At 42.8% G+C, this 22,767-nt stretch overlaps 1 protein-coding gene, 1 long non-coding RNA gene and 2 other non-coding genes across 4 annotated transcripts; 3 read left to right on the forward strand and 1 right to left on the reverse strand.

Moving 5' to 3' along the window:
- Positions 1 to 137: 137 nt before the first annotated feature.
- On the forward strand, positions 138 to 3,538 carry LOC143331749 (protein CLN8-like). The gene is made up of 2 exons (XM_076748889.1): positions 138 to 752; positions 1,208 to 3,538. The coding sequence occupies exons 1-2, from the start codon at positions 213 to 215 to the stop codon at positions 1,529 to 1,531; spliced, it is 864 nt and encodes a 287-aa protein (XP_076605004.1). The 5' UTR covers positions 138 to 212; the 3' UTR covers positions 1,532 to 3,538.
- Positions 3,539 to 3,986: 448 nt separating this feature from the next.
- LOC143332181 (uncharacterized) lies at positions 3,987 to 7,828 on the forward strand. Its single transcript, XR_013078183.1, has 4 exons — positions 3,987 to 4,120; positions 6,936 to 7,047; positions 7,210 to 7,286; positions 7,367 to 7,828. It is a non-coding gene; the product is annotated as an uncharacterized LOC143332181 (long non-coding RNA).
- On the forward strand, positions 4,666 to 4,737 carry trnad-guc (transfer RNA aspartic acid (anticodon GUC)). The gene has a single exon. It is a non-coding gene; the product is annotated as a tRNA-Asp (tRNA).
- trnaf-gaa (transfer RNA phenylalanine (anticodon GAA)) lies at positions 5,851 to 5,923 on the reverse strand. Its single transcript has one exon. It is a non-coding gene; the product is annotated as a tRNA-Phe (tRNA).
- Positions 7,829 to 22,767: the final 14,939 nt, after the last annotated feature.

A 22,767-nucleotide genomic window follows, 5' to 3' on the forward strand; every position in this document is an offset into this window, starting at 1 on the left:
GTGCGCCTGAGTGGAGCCTGGACACACCTGTCGTTTGTCTGCAGCCATAGTGATGATTTTCATGTGTTTTTAGTGGATGATGTGCTGTCTGGCTTTCCTTCAGCAGCTCTTGTAGGTGGTCCACACATTATGTTCTACTACCTCCTGTTTACAGTCCCACCTGCAGCTGAGCGTCCCCTGGGCCTGACCTCCAGTGTGTCCCCTCAAACACGATGGATCCTGAGCAGCCGAGCAGCCCTCTTCCACAGCCCAGTGCAGAGTACTTCTCATGGGACTATCGCCTCCAGCTGATTGGCCTGGGCTTTGCCTTCTATGCAGCAGTGTTCCTCCTGTCCCACCTCCTGTCTGTGGCTCTGTCCCACACCTACAACTCCCTGCTGGCTAAGGAGAAGGTTTTCTGGAACCTTGCAGCGACTCGGGCGGTGTTTGGAATCCAGAGCACTGTAGCCGGCCTGCGGGCCCTGACTGAGGACTCGGTGCTAACCAGAGACAGAGTGAGGGGACAGGAGGACTGGTCGTGGTTCAGTGTCCTCACAGCCACAGGTTTCTTTGTGTTTGAGAACGTGGCACTTCACGCCTACAGTGTGGTATTTCGGTCTTTTGACCCCCCGCTAGCAATACACCATTTCTTCGCCCTGTCCGGATATGCAGGGGCGGTGGTGTGGGATTCCCTGGGCCACTTCCTGCCGATGGTGACGCTGCTGCTGGAGATGAGCACGCCGTTCACCTGTATATCCTGGATGTTGCTGAAGGTACTTGAGAGTGTCTTTGTGTTCACTTAAAGTGCCTGTCATCACTTTGCTCTTTACATGTCTGACACATGGTTTCTTACCAGATTATTGTTTGGTGTGTGCACAGTTCAAGGACTCTAGTTGCACCTGATGCTGTTGGTTGATTATCTTTTGCTTACAGATTCTTGTCAGTCAGATTACTGGAAGTGTCACCAGGTTTCAGTTCCTCAGTGGTCTTGTGCACTTTGTGATTGAAGAAGAAGAAGAATTGTCAACAGACTAAATTTGCATACTTAGACAGAGGAAGTTGTGTAAAAAAAGATTGAGCCAGCACCTACACTTTCTCTGTTCCTCCTGCTCACACATTTGACTCAGTTACCCATAAATTTCATGTGATGCTGCTGTAAAATTAAAAGCAAGAAGTTTATGTCCCAATCCTTAACATCATTTTCTCTCTCCGTCTTCCTCCCTGTCAGGCTGGCTGGGCACGCACCCTGTTTTGGAGAGCCAACCAGTGGGTGATGATCCACATGTTCCACTGTCGCATGGTGCTCACCTACTACATGTGGTGGGTAAGCTTTGGCCACCGGGGAGAGCTCAACACCTACATGGCCTTGCCCCTACGTGTGCTGTTCTTCAGTGGCCTCGCTCTGCTCACGCTTATCATCAACCCCATCTGGACACACAAGAAAACCATGCAGCTGCTCAATCCGGTGGACTGGAACTTTGGCAACAAGCCGGCACCCGTAAACAGCACCACACAGGGTCAGTCAGAGGTTATCAAACCGCACGCCAGCTGAGGGGTGTGGGAAGTCACTTTGAGAGTGATGATAGTAAGGCAGGTGTTTTTAAGATTTCTTCTCTTCTAAGATTTTTTTTTACTTTTTAAGTGAACTTTGCATTTCAAAAAAATCCTTAAAGGCAAATCTTGACTGTCTGGTGTCGTCATGATAAAGTCTGCATCATCTTCCCTCAGGCTTTATATTCAGGCAGGTTTCATGTTGCTTTGTTTTTTGGGAAGGAGTATTCATTTTCCATCTGATTAGCAGTACTTTTATATGTAGGAGTGTTGTAGGGCAGTGGAATCACCTTCAGGACACCGCGTGTGAAATATCCACTTTACCAGATTATTTATTCACAATGAAACAAAAAAATACATGAGATGGCACTTCTTGCAAGAGCCATTCAGAGCAACAAACTTACACATTTAAAATCAGGAAAAATCAGTTTATAGTTATTTCCTTTGACTTCTTTTATTAAGTTAAAAGAAACACAATGAGCAGAACACTGTACATCTACAGTATTTTAAAGCTTGACATACTGAAATGCTTGAGGAGGTATTGCACTATAAATATTTTCATCTGCTCACAGCTGCTTTCAGTCTGTCCTTTAGATGGTCCAGTTGATCTTTCAGGAAGAAGAAGTCTCAGAACATGTGTGCTTGTTGATACGACACAGGGAGAGTCACTCAGTAGTGTTTGTCATACAGGGCTCCATTGGTGCTTTTACAACAGACACAGACAACATCATTCAGCACTGATTGGGTGGTGTGGGCAGGAAAATTGGATTAAGAAGTGGACAGTTAGATCTGTCCATGCAAAAGTCACATTGGTGTTTTTGGGCTGTGAATCTTCTCTAAATAGAGAGGGAAATGTTTACCGTGGTCATGAAAGAAAAGGCCTTGTTAACAGAATCTTCTTTGTTGGTGGACAAAAGCTCAGGCCTGGTCCACCACACAAAGCTTTCTTTGTCTAAACACGGAGAAAACTGAAGCAGTGTTGATGATAAGAGAATAGCCAAGCAGCATTTTGGTCATGATGATTTTTTCATATTATGAGTCATATACAGTTTTAATAGAGTGTTATTTCTGCTGATGTCACATCAATATTTCAATAATATTTTGGTTTTGCGTTTTTCACTCAGTGTCCTCATTGTACTGGAAATATTGGCCTTGTGTGTTTGGTATGTCCAGTGTCGTGGACATATCAGACAATTTATTCGACTGCTCAGCCTGGCGTCAGTAACAGCATTGCTACTGTAGCTCATATGTAATAATGTTAATAACTCTAGAATTGCAGATGTTGTATTTTTACCTTTAGTTTTAATCTATGTTAAATTTTTTTCTAGCACCTTGAATTTGGCTTGAGTGCCAAATATTATTGAACTGTTGATGTCGCATTAGCAGAAATGATACTTCATTAAAACGGTTGAAAACATGGAAAGAAGCTTTTGTGTGTGTGTGTGTGTGTGTGTGTGTGTGTGTGTGTGTGTGTGTTATTGCTTGCTGTTTCTCACAAGAAGCTTAGCTGAGTTAACTGAGTTATCTGTTTAAGTTTATAGAGTCAAATCTGGAACCCCCTCAAATCTGAAACTATGTCTAACTATGTCAGACGAAATGTGTTTTACTCATCAACTGAACCCAGATAAGTCACCTGCATCATGAAACAGGTGTCAGGATGACTGAGATGAAGATACACTGTTTGGTACTTTTGTGCACACGGTGCAGCCTCAGTGGGTGAATCGACACAAGTCTTAAGAAAAAGTATTGATAACATTTGAAAGTATTTTTATTGCTTTATTTATGAATAAAATTATTATTTGTCCTTTAACTGTACATCTGGTGTTGCTATATCACCACTTCTAAAAAATACTGGCAGACTGCTGTTTTCACTTGCATTTCATTTGTTATGACAGCACAGAATTAAGATTATGGGGTGGGTGAATGATTCCCTGTAAACTGTTACTGTTACCCTGTTTGTGTTGGAAATGCATTAATTTGAGTTACAAAATAAAATGTTTTCACACGTACAGTATTGTGTAAGTTTGACTCCCAGTTTCTAGATGCTGTGCAATAGAGCATCTGCCTGTTAGTGGCAGAATGGGAATAAATATCTCTTCAGTATGTCTCCCTATTTTTTTTTTCCCCCATTTCATGACTTCCAAGAGTTTGATATGACCAGTCCAAAGTTCAATATCGTCAAGAGATTTTTTAAAAACCTCTTTTAACAGTTTTTTTTTTTTTTATTATTACAAGGCAGACAAATGCATTTCAAATGAGTTGCCAGACTCTCTGCACACTTCGACAAAACCTGAACGCATCATCATCTGCAGACAGCTGTTTAGAGCGGAGCCACCTCACACGTCACGTGGGCAGTCTGGACATCCTCACTGCGACTCGATTGACGTTCCGTACAGCCAATCCCAGCTTGCCGTCTTCCCCTCGTCGGTCAATCAGCTGCTTAGTGGAGGCAAATCAAAAGAAGGGGACTGAGCGAGAAATGGATGCGCTTTGGTCTGTTTTAAGTTGTGTTGAAGTCAGAAATGCATGATTTCTAACTTGCGTGGTGTTATGGTGGACGGATAAGGAAATTCTTCTGGAAAAAGTCATGGTGAGTTGAGGACATTTTTTTAAGTTTCTAGTAAAGTTTAAAATGTCCCTAACATACCTGTTTTGCTAACTCTAAGTTAAGTTCATGTTAGCAGTACGTAACGTTAGGCTAAATATTTGATGAAAAGCCCTGTGAAGTGTGTCTCTTGTGTTTTATAGTGACTTAAATGTATTTTTGTTGTGTAAAGCTGTGTATTGGGAGATGGCTATAACGTGGCGCCTCAGCTAACTTTGCCAAGTTGCCATCACTGTCAGCTATCTGCTCCAGGAAAGACAGTCACTGCTTTTCTCCACGCATCCACGTTAATTAATGCGTCCTAATCCCGAAATGAACTGTTACAGGAAAACTCTCAGCTAAAGTTTTCCGCGTTTTTGTTGAACATATTACCTGAACAGGATCCTAACATATACATTTCCGCAGGCTTTGACTCTGTCATGCAACATGATAGATGTCTCAGAGTCAAGCACAGCCTCATAGTTTGAAAATCATTGCTTAATAATTCGCATACAAGTTGCGATATCCACCTGAGCTGCAGGCAGAAGTCATCCTCGTTAGTATAGTGGACAGTATCTCCGCCTGTCACGCGGAAGACCGGGGTTCGATTCCCCGACGGGGAGGTTTACCTTTACTAAATTTCCCCGGTGTGGGATCAGTAAAGTCTTACCGTTATGAAAACATTGAGTACAGCCAACTGCAGTTTCCTCCCCTGTTGTTCTAGCTATGAACGCAGATATACTTCAATGGAGAGACGCTAGCACTTGCTAATTGCTAAAGCAATTGTGACGAGACAGTAAATCCACTTTTCCAAGAGCGGCTCGTGGAAAATGTCCATCTCCTCTTTGCAGGCCTGGATGACTGTTTTTCTGTCTGCAGAGCTCAACTCTGCCTCAGCTGAGTCTGTCATCAACTATATGTCTGATTCCTCCCTGGTGTCCTCTTCTTTGTCTTCAATCATTGCTTACAGATTAGACCATAACACAATACCTCTTAGTGACACACTGAGCAGATTAGCAGAGCGATTATAAATTAATTATGATGACTGTGTTGTCCTCTCTGTAAGGGTTTTTTAAGCTACACCTACTCACCTGCCTGCTTTGGTTGCACAGTGTAAATGTGACACTGTTTACCGTGCTGCAGTGCCGAGAGGTCGCTGACAGATGCTACAGATAGCATCCCTGTTTCCAGGTTTGTTCTTTGTAGCTCTCGTGGCGTCCACCTGAAGTCATGGGTGCAGATGGACCTGGGGTCAATTTTGACCTGGAACGTTAGTCACAGACCGTTCCCTCACACGCTGACTGCAGGGTGGAACGACTAGCTGTCAAAGCCTGAGGGACTCATGCTGGTGATTTAGAGCTGTGTATGTTGCTGTGAGGGACTTCAAAGTGATCTGGTTTGTGAGAGGGAGTTTCTTTGAGTTAAGATTTACTTGGTCGCTATCAGTGGACCGCTCATGCCTGGAGGCCGAACGCAGCATGTCGCAACAGTGAACGCGCTTCTTTTCATGGTCAGTGTGTGTAAAGAATAACCTTATCAGCTGAACGTTAAATGGTCACATGAATGTTTAAGTGGAGTTCAGCAGAAAGAATTTTGGAAATGTTGGGAAAGCGTAATAGATACTGACGTGTCAAAAGGCAAAGCTGCACCTCAAGTGTGAGAGGAAGGATTTATAGAGGATTTATGAAGATATTGAGCTGTGACTGAGACCTGGCTGCAGGACAGAGAGGTCAAAATGCCGAAACCCGGGATCGAACCAGGGACCTTTAGATCTTCAGTCTAACGCTCTCCCAACTGAGCTATTTCGGCCTGTGGTGTTTTTCCAGATATTTCATCAGCTAGTCTGGGACATGAACTGGGAATTTTCTGGTTTCTTTGGGAGCACAGTCAGGATACGAGAGCAGGACCTTAGACATTAAGTTAATATGATCTGGCTGTGACTACTGATGAAAGTGCTCACAAAGAATTTGTAGTATGCTTGAGAGAACAATTGTGACAAAGTAAAAAAAGTCTTTACTCATTCAGCTCTCAGGGCCCAAACATGCAGCGAGCTGGTCAAAGTTGAGCCAGTTCATTCCTAATCCTTTTACTCTCTCTTGCTCTTTATTGAGCTTCACTCACACTCTGTTCATCAGATCAGTAATAATGCAAAACTCAGGCTGTACTCCTCACTGGAGGGAGGAGCAGCTCTCTTTCCTGCTGGCCTAATTGTAGTGTGGAAACTGGAGAGACATTTGTTGTTCCCTTCCTGTCTGCTGCCAAGCGAGCGCTCTGATATGACGCCTTTGAACGCTCACTACATCTTGTAGCTCTGCCCTAGTTTGTTTTTGCTATAAAGTCGAGCAGCTTATGTGCAGATCCTTGATGTAAAAATTTCTCTAAGAAAGCATACGGCTGCAGTAGATCCCACCCTTAATTATAAGTCAGTAAACTGAGACACCAGCAATTAATTTGATGGACAGTAGCCATTGATTTAAGATTTAAGACTGTAGCATATTGCAACAGAGAATATTCGTGGCATGAGCAGCATCCCTTATAATGTCAATCAGTCGTTTTGTATGTAAGCGCTGTGTTGCTTTGAGCTGATGTCCCTGTTACTGTGTCGGTCATCTTTGCACCCCTGTGTTACATCATCTGAGTTTATCTTCCTCCCTCCTCTAACACTGCTCCTGTCCTGCTCAGCTCATTTCAGAGGCTTTTTAACCATAGGTTTAGACAATGTGAACTAAACCTTACCTTGAATTGAAATTCTCAACTGTGGAAAAAATGACCGTGTGTCGCTGTTGCTCTGAAGTTAATTGTGTGTTTTGTCCCATCAAAGATGCAAAAGCTGGTGAAGGCAGCAAAGGAAGGGACCAAAGATGGGCTTGAGAAAACCAAAGCTGCGGTGAAGAAGGGACGCTCTTTCATCAAGACCAAGTCATTCTGTCACGGTAGGTATGTAATCCTTAAGACTGTTTGCCTTCATAAAAAGCAACCCCCCTCCCCTTAGCTCAACTTTTATCCCAATTTATGGAAGTCTTTCCTGTGTGACTGCTGTTAAAAGAACACACCGCCTGTCTGAAGACCAATGCTTTGTTATTTTTCCTCTACAGCTGGTGAGAAGATGTGATTGGGGTCCATATTGGAGAGTGAGAAGAACTATCTTGATGCACTGAAGAGGATATTAGAGGTATGCAAGTGCCGCTGCAGTGATTGCCAAACCCTCTATGAAGCGTTTGTTATTACAGTTCACGCTGTCTGCTTTATCAGCCATATGAGAAGCCCCTGTCCCAGATTGAGCCGAGGCTGCTGAGCGACAGGAAACTGAAGATGACCTTCGATCCTGCAGTGTCGCCTCCTGTTCCAGATCACCCTGTCGAGCCGTGTGGCCGAGTGGGACGGCCTGGAGATGACTGGGGATGTCTTTGTGGCATCTGGAAGCCATGTTGAGCAATTATTTTGAGCCAGTAGCACTTTATGTTCGTGAAATACAGTGTCTAGTGCTACCCCCTGGCTCGACTGATGGACCTGGAGCCTCCATTTCTTCAAATGATGGAGCTACAGCTGTCATTCCAGCTGTTGATGTGGGTGTTAAGAAGAAGAAGAAGAAAATAAAGAATTCGTTCTCTGACATGAGTGAGTGTGATCAGGGTTTGATGTGACCTGACTGTTCTCTGTGAAGCCAAATGCAAACTGGGTTCTTTAAAAATGACAAAATAAACATGTAAACTCATGATTTGTTGTTTTTGTTTAGAAATTAAGAATGCTTTTAATATCGTTTATGGAGAATGACATTTACAACAAAAGAAGTTGTAATCTGCAGTGAACAAGAGGGATGATGAAGTCAATTGTGACTTGAGTGCAGTGACAAGGTGGAGCACTACACCCAAAGCAGCAAGGTTCATCATCACTTTGTCCATGGGAAAGTCATCTGAAACCTGGTGGCGGTTTTATTACGGCTTTAAAAACAAAACAACCATTAGTTGATTTTCAGACATCGTAAGAAACTAAATCTGAAAGTCAAGCCTCGAGCAAAAACGTGATTAATCAGCATTCTGTGAATAAATGAATCTCCAGAATATAAATTATGTTTGAGGATACAAATATTGTTAATTGTGTTTGCCCTAAAACATTTACCAGCTATTCCAATAAGGCTATAGTCGTGTGTTGTTTGTGTTTGACAAAAGAATCTTAATGAATTATTTGGCTGAAAGAAAACAAACAAAAAACAGCATTTTATTGGTTGCTAGGCAGGCCCGCCTGTCAAAATTCCAAATGTGTTGGTCAAGAAAAAACTGCAATTTCCCATGAAGTTGTTGCTTTATTGAGTGACTCCACACTGACAGGAAGGTGCTGGATACAAAAACTAACAAATGAAGAAACGCTTCACACCACACTGTTACGCAGGCAACAGACACAAATACTGTGCTGAAAGCAGATCGTTTCCATCCTAATTGACTTCAGAACAATTTACCTTTGGCCAATTCTAATGGCTTCAAGGTGTTTGACGCAGATCAATGGATGGAAAAGCAGGCTGTGATCACCTCAGACCGTTTTGCACAAAGGGGCGATAAAGAAAAAATGTCCAGGAGCTTCCAAAAATGCCCTGTCGACCTCAAGATTTGAACTCTTTAAGAAAGACAAAGAAGCTTTTCAGGACCAGAGCAGGTGTAGTTTGTTTCAGGATGTAGCTCTCCAGTGAATCCAAAAAACCAGATCTCATCAAAAGTGACCCTCAGGAATCTGAGGGTATTTTTCTGGCCCCTCCTGAGATCAGTTTCAAGAGGGCCCCTACGTTATAGGATATTGTAGTACCAAACCTGTTCATTGACCATCAAATGGTTATTACAAATGTGCCATTTGTAACCATTGTGCTTACAGAAAAGAATGTAAGTGACTCAGTGACTTTAAGACTCATGAGGGGAATGACATCAAAACAATTATTACCTGTGACACCAGGTGTGTGCGTCTGTCTTGCACCTGCAGCTGCTTTCATAGAGCCGGACATGTGTTGGTTTAAAGAACTTTGGTTTTCCTGTGTGCTGTGTCCAGGTGTGGGGCTGTGCTTCCTTTTTGGCAGAGGCTGGGTGTGGTCCTCCAGGTGGCTGGGAGCTGACTCCAACACAGCTGGGACTCATCACAATCAAGCACAACATAAAGACTGTGGACTGCTGAGGACACACTGCCAAATTGTTTCTGCTGCTTAGTGGTATTGTTGGCCAGTTACCAGTGTTACCAGTGTTTGTCATCAGAAAAGTGAACTTGTCCCCTGTGGCTGAGCTCTTTCATAGTGGCTGTGATAGTAATCCAGGCAGCCACATGCAGGCCACAGTACACCCAGGACTGAATGGAGAGATTGACTTTAGTCCTCTTTTATCATTGTACTGATGCATGAGGTCTGGGGTCTATGGGTTCCTTCTCTCTGTATTTGTTGCACAGCCATCTAGTGGACATACTTTGTCACCTGTGAGCTCTTCTTCCTCTGCTCAGCGTTTGCAGTTATGGTGTTTGTACTAATGCGAAACCTGTTTGTGCTGCTATGCGTCTCTCATCCTCCTCCTCTGAATCAACCTGAATAGCTACTTCTCCTTCCTCTGTTTTACGACTCTGTTGCACATTAGAGCTGTGTGCCTCTCCGACAGCCTTTGCACCAGGGACTGCTTCAGTCGAACTTGTGGCTGCAAACATTTTGTGATTTTGGCACATTTCGCTGCGTCCACTTGTAGGCTTTTGAGCCTCTTGTCTCGCAGCTTCTCTGCCCCCCTTGCGCTTCTGTGGTTTAAGCCTATCCATTTCTACAGGCTGACACCCACTTCTGTCGAACTCCGGTCGAACTCCAATGGCATAATTTGATAACGTTGCCTGGAGGCGAGGGGCAGGCCGAGGAGGAGGTTTCATACTTCACATGCCGAAGGAACTGGTCCCATCAGCTTGTGAGGTGAGGCTTTCCATGTCATAAGCTAGTCGTGCTGAAGGCCCATGTTATCTGTTACCATTATTTTTCCAACATTATACAGAGATACATAAAATGCTCAAGTTCAAGACAGGTATGAGAAAAACGCTGAAGAAATATACTCAAAAGTAAGATGGAAGATGACTGTTTTGTGCAGTTTCACCAGCAGAGGGAGCACCATACACGTAAATAAAGCGGCTTCGGCTTTCAAAGCGCTCACCTTAAGGGGAGGAGAGGGGAATGCTGTGATGGGAAATGGTTTCCTCACATCTTTTAATCTTGCGCTGGCATATTTACTTTTCCTGTGTCTCTCGCAGAAAAGATGCAGGTTATTAAAAAAGTCCTGCAGGGCTCCTGGTTGCTTCCTCCAAACACCTCCTTCAACATGCCCTCCCAGCAATGGCTGTTGGGATTACAAAAGCAGTTGAGGACCAGGTCTCACTGCTCTGGCCTCTATGCTCCATCAGGTCACCTTCACCCGTTCCATCAGAGACGTCCTGGTCCTGTGTGTCCAGGAAAGGTGGGACAGGGTTCCTCTCCTCTTCTTCAACTGGCTCAGAAAAACTCTCCACTGCTGTTTCCTTTCTGAATTTGTAGACTGAGATGAACTATTTCTTTTGTTCATTTTTTTTTTCATTTGACATTTTTTACATATTCCTACTATTATTCTTATGCTACTATTATTACTTTGAGCCAATCTAAGTTAGCCATCAAGCTACGAGTAGCTCTGCAAGCTAATGCAGCTGCAGCATACATAAAAAATATGAAGCTGACATGGTATTTTATCCATTGGTGAAACAGATATTGATTTTGAAACTGCATACAAGGCATAAATTTCAATGCAGGGCCATCATATTTTAAATTCTACTTAATGAACCAGCTTTCATTGAGATGCCTTTGTAAAATAAAATTGTATATGACTTTTTGCAAAATACGGGTGTTCTTGTGATCAGCTCTGTGTGCCTCTTTTCAGTGGGGCCTTCATGCAGCATGGGAGGATACTACAGTTTATATGATAGTAATATTTCATTGCAAACACAACATTGAATAGACATTGAATACTAGCGGCACACTCGTTATTTGTTTTTGCATTTAGAAAGAACAAGGGTAATATTCTTTCTGACATGTCTGCTGTAGGCAATAAGAGTCTGTCTTTACCTGTTAAGCATGTCATCAATGCCTCTTTGACACCTTGATATTTGTATTGGCAAATCTGAAAAGAAAATACTGTTGCTGGAGAGCAACAGAAACTTAGAGAATATCAGAATATCCTAATAACATATTTTTATTTTAACATTTCAAAATCCAAAGAATGACAACAACTTATTTATTTTCCCTTTCCATAAAAACGACAAATGTTGGATTTTATGCCTTTTTTTTATGTTTTGTTAGCATTTTTATGGCTTACTTTTTTATATTACACTTGAGTCAATATGTCACCAAAATTACAACCAATGTTTTGTTTCAAAACATTATTAAAAACCTCACTTTGTACAATTATTTTTTTTTTTTTCCGCCTTCTTTTTTCCCTACTGAGATTCAGTCATGTATGGTAAAATGATTTCTGCCTGCTTCAGATGTTGAACATTAAATTTTTTTATTCCTTTTTTCCTTAAAGGTCAGACAATGGAATCTCCTGAATGAAGGCAAATAATAAAAGGTAAGTAATTCAGCAATTTACAGAATATATATTATACCATCTTAAAGTTAATACAATCTGTTTTTGTAAAAGGAAATCAAATGAGGGAGTGTTATGTGTGCAATTGTATGGAATTGTAGATAGTATATGACCAAATTTTCAACCCTACTAGTACTAGTACCTCACCTTTGGGCTTAAGAGACATGTCACGTTGGATGTCAAATATGTTAAGATGTCTGCACCGGTTTGGGAAAGTACAGCCTACTTGCAATTGTTGCATACAGTAAAAGGCAGACAGGATCTGGTGATATTAGCGCTGATGAAATGGTTTGTTGGCTAATAGAATGTTTGAGGACAGATCATGAGAGTGGGCACCGACCATGTTTTGATTTGAATGAAGATTCCATTCAGTGTTGTTTCTGTCTCGGTTTCCATGGAAACATATGATCCTTTGATTTGGTTTAAAGGCATTTTTTTTTTTGCCTTTGATCTCACTTAAAAACAAGACAAATCCCAAGTTTGTCTCATTTCAACCGAAGTTTGTTTCATTTCAGCCAAAGTTTGTTTCATTTCATGCGTGAACCACATACTGTTTAAAACTCATGGATTCGAAATTGTCTGCAACAAGCACTGGTGATTGTTGCGTTTCTGCTCGTGCAGGACACAACACTGACCCCACCAAAAACACAGTGAAAGACTGCACATCAGATGAAAGAAAGAAGACCACCAAGAAAAAATCTGACAAGAGTCTTGAAAGAGCCAGCAAGAGGAGCAGGACAAGTCAAGGTCCCTCCGACGGCTGCTGCCAGACTAGAAGGCCTTCTACACCCAACATCATCAGCCCCAGGACTGAAACTGAAGAGAGGAAGAGCACAGAGAGGAAGCCTGAGGAAACAGAGGAGCCCAGCAAGAGGAGCAGGACAAGTCAAGGTCCCTCTAAATGCTGCTGCCAGAAGAGAGGGCTTTCCTTACCCAACATCGCCAACCTCAAGATTGAAACTGAAGAGAGGAAGAGCACAGAGAGGAGCAGGACAAGTCAAGGTCCCTCTAAATGCTACTGCCAGAAGAGAGGGCTTTCCTTACCCAACATCGCCAACCTCAAGATTGAAACTGAAGAGAGGAAGAGCACAGAGAGGAAGTCTGAGGAAACAGAGGAGCCCAGCAAGAGGAGCAGGACAAGTCAAGGTCCCTCTAAATGCTGCTGCCAGAAGGGAGGGCCTTCCTTATGCAACATGAAGAGGAGCAGAAAGACGTCCAATCTGTCCAAGGAACCGAGAGACGAGGCCACCGAGGCGTCCTCAAGTGCCAAGCCAGGCACCTCCTCGTCAGCAACCAATGTCCCCTGTAAGAGCAAAGGTAAGATGAGGTTTACAATTACAATTACAAGTTGTCATTTGGCAGACGTTTTTATCCAAAGCGATGTACATATGAGATTATCATACATCACAAGCCTTAGGGTTAGGGCGTTAGGAGGGTGGGTGTCTCTTTCTTGCTATAAAGTTAGCTCTTAACACTTTTTGCTTTAGCACCAGTTGAACCAATGTGTTATTTAGTGTGTTTTAGAGATGTTGGTAGGTGGACTTTATTAGCTTTGAAAAGATTCAGGCTGGCTGTTTACCCATCTCCAGTCTTTATGCTATGATAATCGGTTGCTCACCCAATTTGCACAAAAGGTCAAAATTCTGTTAAGGTTCAGTCTTGGGTTTTGGATTCATATTGGAAATAAGATGCTATTTTATATAAATACAAATTATTATGAGGGGTTTGATTTATAAGTGTAAACAATGAAAGTTGTGAACAAGTAATCAAACTGTTTTTATCAATATTTACTTTCTGCAGCTATTTTTGATGCCAAATACAAGCGGGGGAAACGACTAGGTAAAGGAGGCTATGGATTGGTCTTTGCTGGCAACCGCAGAGAAGACAATCTGCCCGTAAGTAATGCCATACAACACACACACACACACACACACACACACATACACTTTCATCAATATATCCACTCTGTACGTCGTATAAGCTAACCAAATGTCTGTGTTTCTGTCCTGTAGGTGGCCATAAAACACATCCCCCAGCAGCAAACTAAGCGCACAACATTAGTAAGTATCTACATTATTTAAAACATTGATATTTCTCTTTTTACACTTGGTACAAAGGGAACATATCCACATGTTCCCCTTGTAATTCATACAGTCCAGGAGCTAGAACACTGTTTACTTTTGTATATATGTACACATGAAGGTTTCATTGTTTTTCATTTTCCTCTTTCACCCTATGTAAAGTTAAGGGATGGGGGAGCCAGCAACATCCCTATGGAGGTGTCACTGATGCTGAAAGTCAACCCAGCACCAGGAGAGACCAGCGCAGCCGTGGCCCTGCTGGACTGGTACGATCTGGACAATGAGCTGATTCTCATCCTAGAGAGACCAGATCCCTGCGCGGATCTGGCACATTACGTTTATTCAAGACGTTACGCCCTGAAGGAGCACCACGTAAAGGTAAGTAGCTCATAGCAGTTGTATTTCCATGTTTGTATATGTGTGTCCAAGCACAACGTGTCTCACATTCAGCATGTCTCTTTCTCTCCTCCTCAGATCATAGTCAAACAGCTGGTCAGTGCCCTCATTGAGATCCACTCCAAAGGTGTGTTCCACAGGGACATCAAGCTGGACAACATTCTGCTTGAAACTGGCTTGGATGTTCCACGCGTCAGGATTATCGATTTTGGCTGCGGCACATACCTGAAACCAGGGATGTACCGTACAGTACAAGGTATGCCATCTTTCTACAATAATCTGGTTCTCTGAGCCGATCCACCATCTTTGCTGTCTCTATTCTTTACCTCTGTCACTCACCATTAAACCTTACCCCTTTTTGTGTATTGTAGGGACCTATGTCTTCACCAGCCCTGAATGGTTCCTGTATCGCTGTTACAAGGCGGAATCGACGACAGTGTGGCAGCTCGGTATAGCGGTGTTTGAGATGCTGCATAAACGTGTCCCCTTCTGGCACAGCGAAAACATTATCTATGAACACCCTAAACTCAAAAATTCTCTCTCTTCAGGTAAGTCATAAGCACACACCTACAGCAGAATCAAACACAGAGAGAAACACACACAGAGTAATGTTTGTACTAAAACGTGATTTCTGTTTGTCTCCCCAGACTGCAAGGACTTTCTATTGAGCTGTCTGGCCAAAAGGCCACAGTCCCGGCCCACCCTGGAGAGACTTAAACACCACCCCTTTCTGATGTGATCCAGACTGAATCTTCCAGGACAACAGATGAGGCTCCAGGTCCCCTTCGGCCAGGATCAGCTCTGCTGTAGTTCCCATGTATGGCTCTTTTTGAAGCAGCAGACCGGCGGCCACCTTGTTCATGTTGAAGCCAGCAGCTTCAGAATGGACTCAGCCCCTTTTGTCAGTTGTGATCTTTGACACACACCCAGCTGTCCGTGGAGAGGGGGCCTCTATTTGAATTGCCTCTCCCGAGGTTTCTTCTGTTTTCCTTGTGCGCGTAGGATTTACAGGAGTTTTTCCTCGTCTTCTTAGAGAGCTCGAGCTGGGCTGGAAGCTTACTGACAAGGGCATGAACTATTTTATGCAATCAATCAATGCATAAGTAGTTAATAATATTACTGATACAGGCCGGAACTATTTTATACATGGGACTAATCAATACGTACGTAGTTAATAATATTACTGACCAGGCCTGAACTATTCTATACATGGGACTAATCTATACATAAATAATTCATAATATCTAATAATTAGTCTGATAAATCTGATATATAAATCAAAAATTAAAAAAACAAATAAACCTGATACTAAATAGCAAATCATTAAGGTCTATTGATGTAATTGTCAGCGTTTCATTTGCACAGTACACAGTAAAAATGATCCAATACAAATGAGTTTGATGTACAGTATCAGGAGCAAAAGAAATATGCAACTAACAGATTGCAACTATAAATACTGTCAGAAAAAGGAGCAAAGGTGTCAGTATTTTCAGCAATGTCACTTTCCATCCCCCGTCAGTCAGCCAAAACCACAGACTCCATTTCTCAGAGTCTTTGGTCCTTTCTTCATGCAGCAGGTCATTTAGACGTGATACAATTCTTCTGGTTGCACAGAGGAAACACAAAAAGCACAGAGGACAGGTTTGCACAATAGCGTAACATTTCATCTTCGCACTGGCTGGTATGAGGCAGTTGCCTCTTAACTGGTCTAATCCATGTATTCATCGGCCGTGCAAAGAGGATTTCAAATGGGCTGAGGCCGTTTGTGCTTCTGACCCTAGCTCTCATGCATCAAAACAATAGGTAGTTTCAACAGCCCCCCCCCCCCCCCCCCCGCTCACCAGGTGATAAGCACAATGTTGCCTCATTTCAATGTCAAAATACTGTATTGTCAGACGAGATCTTACCTGGAATTCCCCATCTGGGAATTATTTCTCTGACTAAAGCTTTTGCTAGCTGCTGAATCCTATTTAGAAGGCCTCCACCCACTTGGAAAATATGTCAACAAAAACCGAACAGTATTTCTTTCCCTCGCTAGGTGTTAGCTCAATAAAGTCTTCTGTAAGTGGTCAAAAGGTTTTTGTGGTGGTGGATGAGCACTTTGTTGTATCTGGATGCCTCTGCCTGTATTGTTAGTAGCACAGATCACACAACTTTGACAAAATTTTAGGGAGTAGTCAGAGAAACCCTTTGTGAACCAATATCTCTGTATTTCACTCATCATACCCCCTTTTGACACGTGATCTCTTCCATGTGACAACTTAGCATAATGAGGAAACAAGTATTTGGTCAAACACTTATCATTTGGCCCGTACCACACACACACACACACACACACACACACACACACACACACACACACACACACACACACACACTGTTAGAAAAAGAAAAGCCTGCTTTTTACCAAGCCAGCCTCTCTTCATGGCCGGCTCTGGCCTGCAGGTCCTGCATATCAGCTGTGGGTGTCAATGGTGAGTCAATAATGACAAGACATTGCAGCTGTGTCCCAATTCAGCGACTGCATCCTTCAGAGGACCCAGCCTACGCGGTCTCTGGAGGCTGGGTCCTTCGGAGGATCCTCCGTCGGCCGCATCAACTATCGTTAAATGGGACGGTCTAGCCTTCGGAGCATTTCGTGATTGCGTCACGACGTCATAACTTCTTCCCTCCTAACCCGGGAAAAACACACGTACAGGGTGCAGAGATGCGCCTGTACAGCTCCTGTCGCTTGTAAGAGGCGCGAAATGTAGCCTATTATACAACTTACAAATTCACCTGATGTGAATATCTTCACAGCTTCGCGTCGGACGGTTCACGCCTCCGCGTCGTCCATTCATTTCTGATAATGGACACCTCAAAGGGCATTATCCCGCTTATACCATGGTCACTTACGAAAGAAATAATATTAAATCAATTATTAATACGTTAATGTTGTTTTTTACCGTTAAAATCGTAAGTTTTTAACAAGACGCGGCTGAGTGGACTATTTAATATCGCTCGTTGTGACGCGTTGCCAAGGTAACCGGCTCTGGCCACAGAACCTGCAGCTCGGTTGGCGCAACTGTTATATTAGACCTAATCAGTGGAGGGAAGTGAGATGATTGCTTAACGTTATGTTACGTGATACAAAGTATCATTTCAGAGGGCAAGCGCACCTCTTACCGCTTGTGTGTGTCCAGAGGATGATGCCAAATTTTGTTTCAAAGACTCAAAGTCCACAGATAGTTTCCTAAATCATTTTTATTGCAAGAAATATTATCCACCATTCACTCTGATCATTGAATGTGGTTAAAGGAAACTATGAAATCACTCATGTTGTCTACTGTCTTGCCGTTGTGATAAATAAACTGTGAAATAACGTATGTTCTGAGTTTCTGTTGCCACGGTTACCAACTGGCGTTTGAGCCAGCGCAATAATTTAGAACAATCAGGCTATTTGACCGGAACTTTTTTATAGGTGTCCTACAACACATTTTAACGGACACCCTGCAGCCAATCACAATCGAGTATTCACCCAAAATAAGATATTAGTTGACATGCCAGCTTGTAACATTTGTAAGTGAATAGGTTTAATAAGGCTAACTGTTAACTGAGCTCCTCATATCAACAGGTCGCCATTATTAAAAAAAAAAAAAAAAAAAACAATAGGTGCGCAAAGCATCTTGGGATATGGGAGGCCGTGAAGGATAGTAGCGACGCATCCTCCAAATACAGGGAAAAGGAGGACGCATTTGTCGGCTGCATTTGGAGGATCCTTCGAATTTGGACGAATTGGGACAGCCTTCGCGCAGCGTTATGACGTAATCGGCCTTCAAATCCATCCTCCGAAGGACGCAGCCCCTGAATTGGGACACAGCTTGCATGTTGTTTTTAGTGTTATCTAGCTGTGCTCCATGGTGTGATGGGCAATGGGTTTGCCTGTGGAAGTTAAAAAATCCCTATTGGCCAGAGACGGCCAAAATCATGTACACCCCCCCCCCCCCCCATGCATATCTACTGTCAGAATATAAGTTGACAGTTTTATCAGAAGCAAGTTTACATGCTTTTGTCAGTGCAACCAATTCTGCCGCTTGTGCAGTTTGGTTTTTACCGGTTCTTGAGTTTCTCGAGGCTGAACCATCCACAAACAGTTCTAGGTGTGTCCTGCAGATCAGGCCTGGGGGATCAGGTCATCTTCAAATCAAGAGAAATTACAACATGAACAAGGGAACCCGTAGAAGGATATGTGTTGAAGACACAGACAACAACACGGTTTGTTATTGGTCCGTTTAGGCCCACAAACACTCCAGACTACAACGTTCATTTCTAAAGCCTGAACAACACGAGACAGCAACGTTTCACACACATGCGTCTGCGATCCCTCCGCGGGTCGTTTCATCAGCCAAAAACATATCACTGTGTGAGCTGCTGCTTCACAATCTATGCAAACATCCCTCCTGATTGCACATAAACATAAACCTACCCGCCGTGACTGGAGAGACGCAGAGACAGCCGAGAACGCGCAGTAAAAGTCTCTCCATCCTTCTGACGCTCGAATGACGTGCGTCCATTGCCTCTGGCCGGCTGTGCTGCGTTCACCGGCGCGCTGCTGTGCCGTGTTGTGCTGCTCGGCATTCACGTTCAGTTCATGCGCATCGTCTCGACTGGAAAAGGAGCAACGACGGTCTGTCGGCGTTTCAGCACCCCGGACAGCGCTTTCTGCAGCACCTCCGCCTCAGCAGCGAGGGAGCAGCCCATCACACGCAAACCTCTCCTTTGATCGAGCATGACGACTTGCTCTCTCCTGCCCACGCAAACAGTCGCCTGTGCACAGATAAAGTCTCTGCTTTGAACTGCGTTTTCCACTTCCAAAACAACCAGGTGCCTCTTGACTCTGTCCACCCTGAATGCGCTTTCAGAGCGAGCAAAGATGAAACTTTAGTGTAGAGAAGGATTCACAGTGTGCACTCAAAGCGGTGAGTAAGGGACGAAATCCAAGAAAGAATCATAAACCATCATCCAAAATGAAAGTAAAACCATGCTCTAAATGTAAAAATATTGTCTTATTTGAATTGAAATTATTTGAATTGAAATGAATGTTTTACTATGAAAATGCCACTACACCAGCCCAGCTACCCCAGCGGAGGACTGACAGGTGATGAGCCTCCTCCTCACCACCAAAATTCGGAGTTATTTTTTAGTTTTTTCTCACTTTTGTAGTGAGCTATAGAGTTATTGACAGGTGGGTTTTGGCCAGAGCTAGGCCAGCTGTTTCCCCTTCTTTCAATCCTGATGCTAAGCTCAGCTAACCGCCTGTCTGCCTCATGGCTGCAGCTGCATATTTTGCAGACCTCAGAGAAAGCATTTCCTTAATATGTGCAGAATAAACCAGAGTTCACTTCGGCTGTATATTAGCAGGTGAGTGTTTAATATGCTTAGGAGGACACTGTTAGACTTGCAGCTGTTCTGTTTGCTTGGCACCTCATTTGGTTTTTAATGGGATTTAAACTGCAGCAGCCCTGATCATTGGTGCAATTTTATAAGTCACAAGCACGCTTCAATGTGCCTCTAGTTCTTGTTTGATTAATGTACAGAAAAATGTATGCGTGCCTGCATGTGTGTGCACAAATACACATAGTGAGATTTCACTGTGTTGCTGTACATTTGTTAACGTGCAAAATAAATTAAATCTTGTCTGTTTTATTGTACTTTCCTCTCACTAAAGTAACGCGCTTTGAGATTGTTTGCCTACTTTATTTTTTACTTTGAAAAACACAATCTCAGCTTCTTGCCTGAATGAAGGCGATCAACACATGTGCACAAATTGAATATATGGAGGAACTGTGGCGGTTTGAAGAACTTTGGTTATTGTGTGCTGTGTAGAGGTGTGGGGCTTTGCTTCCGGTGCTTCCTTTTTTGGCAGAGGCTGGGCGTGGTCCTCCAGGTGGCTGGGAGCTGACTCCAACACAGCTGGGACTCATCACAATCAAGCACAGCATAAAGACTGTGGACTGCTGAGGACTCGTTGCCAGATTGTTTCCACTGCTCAGGCTGAACGCAGCGAGACCACGCAATCAAAAGGGCTTTAAATTGACTTTCCAATCACTGTGTTCTTAACAGAAAATGAGTTTTAAATCTGCATTAACTCATTTTTTGCCACTCGAAAGTGGCAGAAAGAAACTCAACAGCACGGACATACTCTCACCTTTTAAGCTGATATAACAAATGTTGTCTTTTTGTTTGAGGGAGCACCTGATTTCAATGAACCATTGGGGAGGGGAAGAGCAGGAGGGGGCAGCAGACACAGAGGCTGGACAGCAGGAGGATTGTTTGTTTTTCCCCTGTTCTTCTTCATCAAGTGTTCTTGCCCCAGCATGGTTTAGCATAGAGCAGAGAGTTTAGAGAGCTCCTTCTGGAAGCTCTCTTTCTTCGGTGCTTCCTGCCTCCTGCTGCTGACTCTTCACTCATTACTTTCATGAGACGAATTAATTCTATTATATAATGACATTAAACACAGTCCCAAACCACAGCAGAAAACTACTGCTGGGGTCAAGAAATATAACTTGATTTAAATATTATATATCATGAATTAAATAATGTATATCATAAAGAAAATGCCATGCACAGTATCATTATTTAAATGCTCCATATCATGAATGAATGAATTAAATACTCCATATCATGAATTAAACACTGAGGAAAATACTGCGTATCATTTTTTTAAATACTAAATATTATGAATTAAACACCGTGAATCATGACGAAAATATTGTATATCATGATTTAAATAATATATATATATATGTCATAAAATAAATACTGTAAATCAGCGGCCCCCAACCTTTTTTGCGCCACGAACCGGTTTCACGCAAAGCAATAACTTGCCGGACCGGCATAGAAACGAATAAAAACAGGTTATTAAAAATACACATTATATAGCTGGCAATCACGTGCAGCTTAAACAGAAAAAAAAGCGGCTCCCGCTCCGGCTCGATCCGTTTCGTTCGCGACCGACACATCACTAATTCCTCTACCTGTTCCACTGTTATGAAAAAAAAAAAAAAAATAGCGAAGCAACTTGACGTGCATTATCCTGGTAATTTCTCTCTGTGAGAAATACAAGGTGAGGCGTGTGCGCGTGTGAACGGGTTGAAATGCGTGAGCCTTGAGAGCCCTGCTGTTTGGCACAAATCTAAAATCTTACTGAGACAGTCAATGCATCTGCAGAGCAAACAGGACAGGAGAGATGTTCATTTCAATTTGAGAAAATAAAAAATAAAAAAGATCTATCCAAAAACATTTACTGTGATAATTTGCTTCCACGTGCTTCCTAAGGACCATCACCTTATTTGGAGGCCTTTATTTCGAATTTCCTCGTCTATATTTTGCTCATAATTTGATATGAAGCCTTGTTCTTTTCTATTCCGATTCCGTTTGCACTGTTTCAATGTTGATTCTGCATTATTCTTGATACATATGACACAGATCTCTCTCAACGATGTGAATCTAGGCCAGCAATGCTCTACTGCTTTTTTGAGGAGAGGAACAGAATCACAGCGGCAAAAATGCAGGATTTTATACTGATATGAAAATCTAGTTCAGATGAGGTTTGATTTATTTCTGTCTGTATTTTCCAGATTCAAAAAAGATCAAATGGTCTTGTAAAACAAGTGGATTCAAGGCTGAGACACGTACAGATTTTTAGAGTTAGAGAGCACCTTTAATGTGTCAAACAAGTGAATTGATGAAATTGTTAGTGAGCTTCAATTCATATCATGCACAGCATCAGTTCCTGTTATAAGAGAGATGATCGAGTCTACTCTAAGGACCCATAGCTGTGAGTTGGACACAGCTGTAATCTCTGATTTGGTTAAAAGAGATCAGCTTTGGCAAGTGATGGTCCCTTTTCAACATCCTACAAGAGAAGAGAGTTCATGAAGGAACATTTTTCAGTTGTTAAACCAAAAGAGTATATACTCAATGAAAAAGAGGCCAAACCTTCCAGCATGTGCCAATATTGCAATCTCTATCACAGGTTATGAACAACAAACGCAACCAAGAAAAACTATTGGATACTGATAGAAATTAAGCAACAACCTTACAGTACCAATCTTTTCATGATGGATCCAACTTCCAGGAGAATGATTTTTTTCTTGGAAGAGGACAGACTCAGAGTCATCATACGTTGATGACTTTGAGGTGTGCAATCCTTTGGGAACTTCAAGGAAAAAACACAAAGTCACATCTGTGTACTGGATCTTGGGAAACATTCCAGCACAGTCTCAATCAGCATTAACATCCATTAATTTAGCCGTTTTGTGTAAGGCAGTGGACACCAAGACATTTGGATAGCAGAAAGTGTTAGAGCCATTGCTAACGGATCTGAGGACTTTAGAAAGAGATGGCTTATTTGTTGCAGGTCTGGGAAAAGTTGGGGGGAACTGTTATGTGTGTGGTAGCAGACAACCTAGGAGCTCACTCAGTTGCGGGCTTTGTTGAAAGCTCTTCTGGTTGTTCTGCTTGCCGTTTTTGTCTTGCTGAGCGGTCTGAGTATCAGTCAAGAGAGGTGAAATCTGTTTTT

This window comes from Chaetodon auriga, chromosome 14 (genome assembly GCF_051107435.1).
Source record: "Chaetodon auriga isolate fChaAug3 chromosome 14, fChaAug3.hap1, whole genome shotgun sequence".
Classification (NCBI taxonomy): Eukaryota; Metazoa; Chordata; class Actinopteri; order Chaetodontiformes; family Chaetodontidae; genus Chaetodon; species Chaetodon auriga.

Coding starts and splice junctions, on each gene's coding strand:
- LOC143331749 (XM_076748889.1), top strand. CDS start 213: ATGGATCCTGAGCAGCCGAGCAGCCCTCTTCCACAGCCCAGTGCAGAG. Junction 753..1,207: donor TATCCTGGATGTTGCTGAAG/GTACTTGAGAGT, acceptor CCTCCCTGTCAG/GCTGGCTGGGCACGCACCCT.